The sequence below is a fragment of the Aquarana catesbeiana genome, linkage group LG07 (assembly GCF_042186555.1).
Source record: "Aquarana catesbeiana isolate 2022-GZ linkage group LG07, ASM4218655v1, whole genome shotgun sequence".
Taxonomy (NCBI): domain Eukaryota; kingdom Metazoa; phylum Chordata; class Amphibia; order Anura; family Ranidae; genus Aquarana; species Aquarana catesbeiana.
Window position 1 is genome coordinate 342,258,834 of NC_133330.1, and position 10,582 is coordinate 342,269,415.

At 53.4% G+C, this 10,582-nt stretch overlaps 1 protein-coding gene across 1 annotated transcript in view; it reads right to left on the reverse strand.

The window, feature by feature from the left end:
* The window catches only part of LOC141103888 (vitamin D3 hydroxylase-associated protein-like), a 33,590-nt gene extending 23,047 nt beyond the window's left edge, over window positions 1-10,543 (reverse strand). The window contains exons 1-6 of the mRNA XM_073593948.1: window positions 10,330-10,543; window positions 7,857-7,970; window positions 7,583-7,726; window positions 4,805-4,938; window positions 2,689-2,895; window positions 393-433 (exon numbers count right to left, since the gene is read on the reverse strand). Of these exons, the coding sequence (XP_073450049.1) occupies window positions 393-433; window positions 2,689-2,895; window positions 4,805-4,938; window positions 7,583-7,726; window positions 7,857-7,970; window positions 10,330-10,509 (820 nt within the window). The 5' untranslated portion in view covers window positions 10,510-10,543. The remainder of the gene's footprint in view (window positions 1-392; window positions 434-2,688; window positions 2,896-4,804; window positions 4,939-7,582; window positions 7,727-7,856; window positions 7,971-10,329) is intronic.
* Between the last annotated feature and the right edge of the window lie 39 nt (window positions 10,544-10,582).

The following is a 10,582-nucleotide window of genomic DNA, read 5'->3' on the forward strand; positions in this document are numbered from 1 at the left end:
ATACAGAATATAACTGGGGACATTTATAGGTAAAGTCGGGGAATATCCGATGGCCTCTCAGGGGGGATCAGGAAGGAATTGTTTCCCTGCTGGAGCAGATTGGATGAAGCTTTGCTGGAGGTTTTCTCCTTCCTCTGGATCACCTGTGGGTAAAGGATTGTGTATATACGATTGTATGATAGAGATTTTATTTTTGGCTGGACTTGATGGACTTGTGTCTTTTTTCAACCTGACCAACTATAGAACAAGATGCTGTAACTGCAGAGAATCTATTGGTGGCATTCTGCAACTGCGAAGAGTTGGAAGACGGGGAGGGGGGGGAGGGGTGACACAGAGTGGAGGGGGAAGGGTGACACGGGGGGAGAGGAGGGGTGGTCACACAGGGGACTCACTTGACTTCTGTCCGGGGGAGCTGGACTGCACTCCGACTTTACTGCAATACAAAGACACTTATCAGTCCCGGCCCCTCCCCCGTCATCACTGTGTCCCCCTCATCTGTATTCTGTGTTTGGGGTCACTCCTATTATCTGTGGAAGGTGAGAAGTAGATGCCCCCCCCCCTCCCCCACACAGTCAGGTGACACATCTCAGGACACACAGGCTGGGGAAGGTCTCGGTGGCGCCCTCTGCTGGCCGTCTCTGGTAGCACACAGAGCTTTCCATACATTGTCCATCAGTGCTGAGCCCAGGAGCTGACAATCCAATGTCAGTGTGGGAGGAAAGCCAGACCGGGATATGAACAGAGGACTCCGGAATCTGTCTGCTGGGACCCTCTGATCATAACCCCTCCCCTTCCTGTGTATACCGTGTGTGTAATGTACAGCACAGTGTACAGGGTGTATATGGTGGTCTGTATAGAGTATGTAATGTGCGGCACAGTGTACAGGGTGTATATGGTGGTCTGTATAGAGGATGTAATGTACAGCACAGTGTACAGGGTATATATGGTGGTCTGTATAGAGTATGTAATGTACAGCACAGTGTACAGGGTGTATATGGTGGTCTGTATAGAGGATGTAATGTACAGCACAGTGTACAGGGTGTATATGGTGGTCTGTATAGAGGATGTAATGTACAGCACAGTGTACAGGGTGTATATGGTGGTCTGTATAGAGGATGTAGTATACAGCACAGTGTACAGGGTGTATATGGTGGTCTGTATAGAGTATGTAATGTGCGGCACAGTGTACAGGGTGTATATGGTGGTCTATATATAGAATATGTAGTGTACAGCACAGTGTACAGGGTATATATGGTGGTCTGTATAGAGGATGTAGTATACAGCACAGTGTACAGGGTGTATATGGTGGTCTGTATAGAGGATGTAATGTACAGCACAGTGTACAGGGTGTATATGGTGGTCTGTATAGAGGATGTAATGTACAGCACAGTGTACAGGGTGTATATGGTGGTCTGTATAGAGGATGTAATGTACAGCACAGTGTACAGGGTGTATATGGTGGTCTGCATAGAGGATGTAATGTACAGCACAGTGTACAGGGTATATATGGTGGTCTGTATAGAGTATGTAATGTACAGCACAGTGTACAGGGTGTATATGGTGGTCTGTATAGAGGATGTAATGTACAGCACAGTGTACAGGGTGTATATGGTGGTCTGTATAGAGGATGTAGTATACAGCACAGTGTACAGGGTGTATATGGTGGTCTGTATAGAGGATGTAATGTACAGCACAGTGTACAGGGTGTATATGGTGGTCTGTATAGAGTATGTAATGTACAGCACAGTGTACAGGGTGTATATGGTGGTCTGTATAGAGGATGTAATGTACAGCACAGTGTACAGGGTGTATATGGTGGTCTGTATAGAGGATGTAGTATACAGCACAGTGTACAGGGTGTATATGGTGGTCTGTATAGAGGATGTAATGTACAGCACAGTGTACAGGGTGTATATGGTGGTCTGTATAGAGTATGTAATGTACAGCACAGTGTACAGGGTGTATATGGTGGTCTGTATAGAGTATGTAATGTACAGCACAGTGTACAGGGTGTATAAGGTGGTCTGTATAGAGTATGTAATGTACAGCACAGTGTACAGGGTGTATATGGTGGTCTGTATAGAGTATGTAATGTACAGCACAGTGTACAGGGTGTATATGGTGGTCTGTATAGAGTATGTAATGTACAGCACAGTGTACAGGGTGTATAAGGTGGTCTGTATAGAGGATGTAATGTACAGCACAGTGTACAGGGTGTATAAGGTGGTCTGTATAGAGGATGTAATGTACAGCACAGTGTACAGGGTGTATATGGTGGTCTGTATAGAGGATGTAATGTACAGCACAGTGTACAGGGTGTATATGGTGGTCTGTATAGAGGATGTAATGTACAGCACAGTGTACAGGGTGTATAAGGTGGTCTGTATAGAGGATGTAATGTACAGCACAGTGTACAGGGTGTATATGGTGGTCTGTATAGAGGATGTAATGTACAGCACAGTGTACAGGGTGTATAAGGTGGTCTGTATAGAGGATGTATTGTACAGCACAGTGTACAGGGTGTATATGGTGGTCTGTATAGAGGATGTAATGTACAGCACAGTGTACAGGGTGTATAAGGTGGTCTGTATAGAGGATGTAATGTACAGCACAGTGTACAGGGTGTATAAGGTGGTCTGTATAGAGGATGTAATGTACAGCAGAGTGTACAGGGTGTATACGACTCACCTGAGTCGGTTTCCGGTGGGTTTTAGCGCACAGATTCCACAGAATGCGGCGGGGAAGCGGAGACTCCCTCCAATATCAGAGCCAAAGCCCAGGATGGATCCTCTTCCTGCGATGAGGGCCCCCTCCCCCCCTGAGGAGCCCCCGGGGGTCTTGCTGTGGTTGAGGGGGTTCAGGGTCTGACCGAAGATGGGGTTACTGCAGTCATAGCTGTGGAGAGAAACCGCACAATTACCCCTTGTGACCCCGACCAATGGCGGCTCTCCCATCCTATCTCCTCAACACCATTCACTGTGTGAGGGGGACAGCCAGAACACTCCTGGGGGGGGGGGGGGATGGGCGCGGGAGATTCCATTCTCAAAGTGTGACCTGTCTGCCCTCTGCTCTGCTGGCCATACACAAAACAATCCCACCATTCACTGGGAGGACCAATCCCATCATTCCATGAGAGGACCAATCTAAAATGTCTTCAGATCTAGCACTTGTTATTGGCTGTTTCCATTTTGAGCTGCCATTTATTCTCCAATCATTACAACGAACCAGATCATGCTGGACAGGACTGGAATCTACAGAGATAAGCCCCATCCCCCTCCACTGACTCCCTGATGTGTGCCGGGTCCGGGGGAAACAATCTGAGAAATCACAACACGTTTCCTGGACCTCCAACTCCCTTCCTCCGGGTCTAGAAATCACCATCAGGGTCTATTCACCCGACATCCTACACACCGAGAACCAGGGCCCGGGGACCACCACCCAACCCCCCACCATCCAGAGGCCCCCCCCCCGGGGAGGAAGAGAAAAAAAAATGTATATTTAATAAATGTGTTATGAATTGTTGGTGGGAGGACGGTCCTAATATAGGACTGAGAAGGAACTTCCAGAAGTCCAATGTGACCATAGATGGTGTAGAAGGACTGTCCTCACCCCAACAATTCACAACACATTTATTGAATATAATTTTTTTTTTTTCGTTCCACAGCAGGTCCTCCTCCGGGGAAAGGGGGGGGGGGGAAGCCTAGTGGACCCCAGGCCCTGGTTCCGATCTTGGGTCATGTGATTCTCTGAGTGTAGACATGTAGAATGTCGGGTGAATATATTTTGATTAGAACAAAAAAAAAAAAAATTTTGATTCGTTATTTTGTTTCATTAATAAATTTGTTTTTTTCGGCCCAATTTGGTTTTATTATTTGGGATTTGTTTAAATTCGGATACATCCGAATAACGAAAAATTTGTCCGAATTTCAATGGAAACGAACTGCACTTGTCTAATTGTGATTTGTAGTCTCGCAGACCTGGAGGAAGGGGGTTGGAGGTCCAGGAAACGAGTCGTGATTTCTCGGATGGTTTCCCCGGACAATGAATGGAGGGATTTATCGGATAGGTTTTTCATTATTGGGCCACTTGTTTTGCTTGATGTGATTGGTTGGAAAATAGTTTCAGATCGGAGGGGTATGTCTGTGTGGACGATCCCCCAATTCTGGATCGGGAACGTTCCATTTCAGTTCACATTCCCAATAAACTTCTGACATGGGAAGTGATGGGAGTGACTCCGGAGAACAGACAGTCCGCCATATTCCGGACAATGGCTTCCAATAGGCGCTGGGCTTCTGGGGGTCTAGAGGCCGCAGTGATGGAGATCAGGCCCTCCATCACAGGACACACCAACAGAGCCCGGAACTCGGGGGCCCACTATTGGGCCCCCATCACAGCTCAGACCAGCAGAGCCCAAACCTGAGGGCCACCATCAGGCCCCCATCACAGCTCACACCAACAGAGCCCGGAACTCGGGGGCCCACTATTGGGCCCCCATCACAGCTCAGACCAGCAGAGCCCAAACCTGAGGGCCACCATCAGGCCCTCATCACAGCTCACACCAACAGAGCCTGGACCTCGGGGGCCACTATCGGGCGCCCATCAGAGCTCAGGCCAGCAGAGCCTGGACCTCGGGGCATCCATCGGCCCCCATCACAGCTCAGACCAGCAGAGCCTGGACCTCGGGGCCACTATCAGAGCTCAGACCAGCAGAGCCCACACTCTAGGCCACTATCGGGCCTCCAGCCAATGAACGGCTCTGTGTCAGATATAATTGGTGGACAATCTGCGGACAAACGGCTCTTACTTCAGCATGGACTGCGGCACGTTGGTCTTCACAAAGGGGATGGCTCCTTGTTTCTTCAGCACCTGAACAATGACGGCGTCCTCCCCGGCCAGCTGGTCCAGGTTCTTCATCAGTCCTAGCGTGGAGACATGTCCCTGAGGAAACCAGAGTAGAGTCAAATAACTGTTCTTACCACAGAGAATCCTTCCCCATCACCCCATCCCACCATGACCCATCCCACATCTGCAACACAAGTCCTTCTATATTGTATGTCTGTTTGCTGTACCAGATTATTACCCCGGGGACTATTCCTCCTTGCTGTACCCTGTTACAGCCCTGTAAATGGTAGACTGTGGCTGTCCTGGATAATGGGATCCTGCAGTGCTCCCCCTGGTGAATTGCTGTAGATTTCCCTCTTGCTGCCCCACCTCCTGTATTTCCAAGTCCCCCCAATAAATACCCCATATGGTCCTTTGTTATCCGCCTCCTGCCTTGGTGGTCAGTGGTGGGATGACTGTCTGCTCACCATGGACCCGCTTCCTGGACTCCCACAAAAGTGACCTCACCGAGAAGGCCGTGACCAGTATGGGGACCTCACCGAGAAGGCCGTGACCAGGATGGGGGACCTCACCGAGAAGGCCGTGACCAGGATGGGGGACCTCACCGAGAAGGCCGTGACCAGGATGGGGGACCTCACCGAGAAGGCCGTGACCAGGATGGGGGACCTCACCGAGAAGGCCGTGACCAGGATGGGGGACCTCACCGAGAAGGCCGTGACCAGGATGGGGGACCTCACCGAGAAGGCCGTGACCAGGATGGGGGGACCTCACCGAGAAGGCCGTGACCAGGATGGGGGACCTCACCGAGAAGGCCGTGACCAGGATGGGGGACCTCACCGAGAAGGCCGTGACCAGGATGGGGGACCTCACCAATAAGCCCGTGACCAGGATGGGGACCTCACCAATAAGCCCGTAACCAGGATGGGGACCTCACCAATAAGCCTGTAACCAGGATGGGGACCTCACCAATAAGCCCGTAACCAGGATGGGGACCTCACCAATAAGCCCGTAACCAGGATGGGGACCTCACCAATAAGCCCGTAACCAGGATGGGGACCTCACCAATAAGCCCGTAACCAGGATGGGGACCTCACCAATAAGCCCGTAACCAGGATGGGGACCTCACCAATAAGCCCGTAACCAGGATGGGGACCTCACCAATAAGCCCGTAACCAGGATGGGGACCTCATCAATAAGCCCGTGACCAGGATGGGGACCTCACCAATAAGGCTGGGACCAGGATAGAGACCTCACCAAGAAGACTGACCAGGATGGTGACCTGAACCCCGGCCTGCAAAACCGCCTTTGACCAGCTCAGAGGCCCTCACCCACAACTTCGTCCTGGCAGCACCGAACTACAAGGGAGAATTCCTCATGCATATGGAAGCCTCTATGTTTGGGCCAAGGGGGTCCTCAGCCAGGTAAGTGAGGAGGGGGAGGAGCACCCTTTGGCTTTCTGTAGCAGTAAACTGCCGGGCCATGAGATGAGGTGCCCGGCTACCATATGGACAGCTACAGTCTTCATGGCCAATCCTCACCGATCACAAACCCCCACCTGGCTGGATCTAGGCGGATAACGGTCACCACTTAGGGTGGAGCCTGGCCTTATAACCGAAAACCTGACTCCACCGAAATGTGGATAGACTGCCTGCCAACAGGATCCCCAAGAAGCCTCTAGGTGGACCTGTTGAGGTTCCTCCATTGGTACTTAGAAGGGGGGAGGGGTTGTCACAGGTGCCCAGCTCCCCAGGATCTCCTTTATTCATCTAGGAGGTGTGTGTGTGTGTGTGTGTGTGGGGGGGGGGGGTGTGCGGAGTGGAGAGGGAGGGGTTGGATGAGTTCAGCTGGAGGAGATCTTCTTATTGGGGGAAATGATGAGGAATGATTACAGGCGGAGTTCTTCTTTATCATTCCTCAGGTTGACATCACGCCAGCTGATCAACATATCAGCTGGAGTGACGTTTGTTACTGCGCGGAGGCATTTTTCGAAGGGGGGGGGGGGAGATTTCTCGACAGAACACCGGCTTCTGGCAGACTTTATGGTCGGATGACCCGGAACAAAGTCCAAGGAGACAGATAATCTGATGGGGGGAGGGGGGGGACGTCTCTGGTTATCTGAGGATCAAACGTCGCTCTTTGTCTCCATCCAGATCGTCCAATTACAGCGCAGACACCCACAGAAATATTTGTTATAGTTCGGGGATCGGACCCCCTTTCAGGTTTTCTGTGTCCGCGCTGGGGAGATTCCCCCTCTATGCGTTCGGTGTCACTGGAACAGAAAGTGAAGGAAACCTGAGGGGGAGGGGGGGGGGGGCACCCTTCACTGCTCCGCCCACAACTGGAGAACGTTCTCATTGTAGATTCAAAGACATCCCAACCTCACCAACTCCACCCTCAACATGAACACCCCCAACACATACCTCCCCCACACCACCCTGGACACACCCCTTCTCACCCCCACTACCAACACCCCCCCCCCCCCCAAACACAGGATCACGAATGCCGGTCCTGAGGAATATATTACAGGAGGACTGCTGGGAGCGGAGTGCCTCCACATACCTGACAATGTGTACACAGCGCCCTCTGGTGGGGGAGGAGTTCAGGGAACCTTTCGGGGGGGCAGAGCCCTGTAGTGGGTGGAGCTGTGTGTCAGATGTCTGAGTTGTGACTCCTCCCATCAGACTCCAGTTATCACCATGGGGATGGCGGTCGCCCTCCGAGGGGCGGAGCTTCCACTCACCTTGTAGTCATAGTTGTCCTTCAGACTGATGGGGACGCCGTACAGAGGGCCTCGGACAGTCTCGTGTTGCAGTCTCTCCAGCTGCTCCTCACACTCAGGTAGGTAGTCGGTGAGGCAGTTCACCTGATGGGTCACTTCCAGAGCCTGCACACAGAGAACACCAATCACTGACCCGCCCACTAAGACCACCATCCAATTCCAGAGCGGGGGGGGGGAGGTGGGAACCCTCATATAGAGAAGATTCTGGGGGCCCCGGAGCTCCCCCATCACTTACCTGCTTCATGTAGATGGAGAGAACCGCCTCCGGAGTCACCTCCCCCGACCGCAACTTCTCCGTCAGATCCACCAATGGGAGGTCCAAGATGGTGAATGGATCATCTACATGTTGCTAGGAGGAGAGAGAGAGAGAGACAGTGAGGGGGAGGGCAATACTGGGGCTCCGCCCACTTCATGTACAGACATAGGGGAGGGGCAATACTATTCCCCTGAACAGGCATGGGAAGGGGCAATACTGAACACATGACTACAGGAGGAGGAGGAGACTATGAGGGGGAGGAGACTGAGGGCGGTACCTGTCGGCAGAGGCGGGTCTGTACATCTGGGGCAGTACCTGTCCATGGGGGAAGGGCTGTGTAGGGGTTGGTACCTGTCAGCGGAGGCGGGGCTGTATATCTGGGGGCGGTACCTATAGGCAGAGGCGGGGCTGTGTAGGGGCAGTACCTGTTAGTGGAGGCAGGGCAGGGGGCCGTACCTGTCGGTCAAGCTGTATATCTGGGGGCGGTACTTGTCCGTGTAGGGGGTGTTACTGTCGGCGGAGGCGGGGCTGTATAACTGGGTGCGGGGTGGAGCTGCACGATTCTGGCCAAAATGAGAATCACGATTTTTTTGCTTAGAATAAAAACATCACGATTCTCATGATTCTCGCAACGTAAAATCTTTCACATGATACAAAAAAAAAAAAAAAAAAAAAAAAAAAAAAAAAGGGCCAACTTTACTGGTTAGATTTTTTTTTTTTTTTTTTAATTCATTAAAGTATTTTTTTCCAAAAAAATTGCATTTGAACGACGGCTGCGCAAATACAATGTGACATAAAATATTGCAACAACCACCAGTCTACTAAAAAAATATAAAATGTTTGGGGGTTCTAAGTAATTTTCTAGCAAAAAAAAAAAATGATTTTAACTTGAAACCAACAAATGTCAGAAAAAGGTTTAGTGTTTAATTGGTTAAACTTTTTTCACTTACACAGGAAGTCTATTCCATTGACAAATTGTTACAATGTTTATACTTAAGTTCAACTGATAAAGAAAGTTTTGTTTCTTGCAGACTGCCCAGTTTTTCTCTTCCTTTCTTTCAATGGTTGTGGCTTCAGAAGAGCAGAGAGAATTCTCTGCATAGAAAGAATTGTGAAACACTTTAGTCAAGATCACCATAACGATTCTTGGCGATTAATTGTGCAGCTCTAGTGCGGGGCAGGGGGTGGTACCTGTTGAGGCTGGGCGGTACCTGTCGGTGGAGGAGGCGGGTACCTATTGAAGGGGCGGGGTACTTGTCGGAGGAGGCGGGGTAGGGGGCGGTACCTGTCATTGGGGTAGGGGGTGGTACCTGTCGGAGGAGGCGGGGTAGGGGGCGGTACCTGTCGGTGGAGGAGGCGGTACCTATTGAAGGGGCGGTACCTGTCGGAGGAGGCGGGGTAGGGGGCGGTACCTGTCATTGGGGTAGGGGGTGGTACCTGTCGGAGGAGGCGGGGTAGGGGGCGGTACCTGTCGGTGGAGGCGGGGCAGGGGGCGGTACCTGTCGGTGGAGGCGGGGCAGGGGGCGGTACCTGTCATTGTGGTAGGGGGCGGTACCTGTCGGAGGAGGCGGGGCAGGGGGCGGTACCTGTCATTGTGGTAGGGGGCGGTACCTGTCGGAGGAGGCGGGGCAGGGGGCGGTACCTGTCGGAGGAGGCGGGCAGGGGGCGGTACCTGTCATTGTGGTAGGGGGCGGTACCTGTCAGAGGAGGCGGGGTAGGGGGCGGTACCTGTCATTGGGGTAGGGGGTGGTACCTGTCGGAGGAGGCGGGGCAGGGGGCGGTACCTGTCGGAGGAGGCAGGGCAGGGGGCGGTACCTGTCATTGTGGTAGGGGGCGGTACCTGTCGGAGGAGGCGGGGTAGGGGGCGGTACCTGTCATTGGGGTAGGGGGTGGTACCTGTCGGAGGAGGCGGGGCAGGGGGCGGTACCTGTCGGTGTAGGCGGGGTAGGGGGCGGTACCTGTCATTGGGGCAGGGGACGGTACCTGTCGGTGGAGGCGGGGCAGGGGGCGGTACCTGTCGGAGGAGGCGGGGCAGGGGGCGGTACCTGTCATCGGGGTAGGGGGTGGTACCTGTCAGTGGAGGGGGTGGTACCTGTCGGAGGAGGCGGGGTAGGGGGCGGTACCTGTCGGAGGAGGCGGGGTAGGGGGCGGTACCTGTCGGAGGAGGCGGGGCAGGGGGCGGTACCTGTCGGAGGAGCGGGGCAGGGGGCGGTACCTGTCATTGGGGCAGGGGGCGGTACCTGTCATTGGGGCAGGGGGTGGTACCTGTTGGAGAAGGCGGGGTAGGGGGGTGGTACCTGTCGGAGGAGGCGGGGTAGGGGGTGGTACCTGTCGGTGGAGGCGGGGCAGGGGGCGGTACCTGTCGAAGGAGGCGGGGTAGGGGGTGGTACCTGTCGGAGGAGGCGGGGTAGGGGGCGGTACCTGTCGGAGGAGGCGGGGTAGGGGGCGGTACCTGTCGGCGGTCGGCCTCTATCTCCATCCTCAGGAGGTTTCTCTCTCTCCTCTGTCGGGTGATTTCTATTCTCTCCCGGATGTTCCTCCTCCTCATCCATCCCACCAGGACGTACATCGCTCCGGCACCTCCGAGCACCGCCAACATTCCCCTCCGCACATCCTCCGATCCGCACTCCATCACTGACCGCTGGACTGGGAGGAGCCCGGAGACAACTACTGAGCGAACCCCGCCTTTTGCTCTACCTGACCCC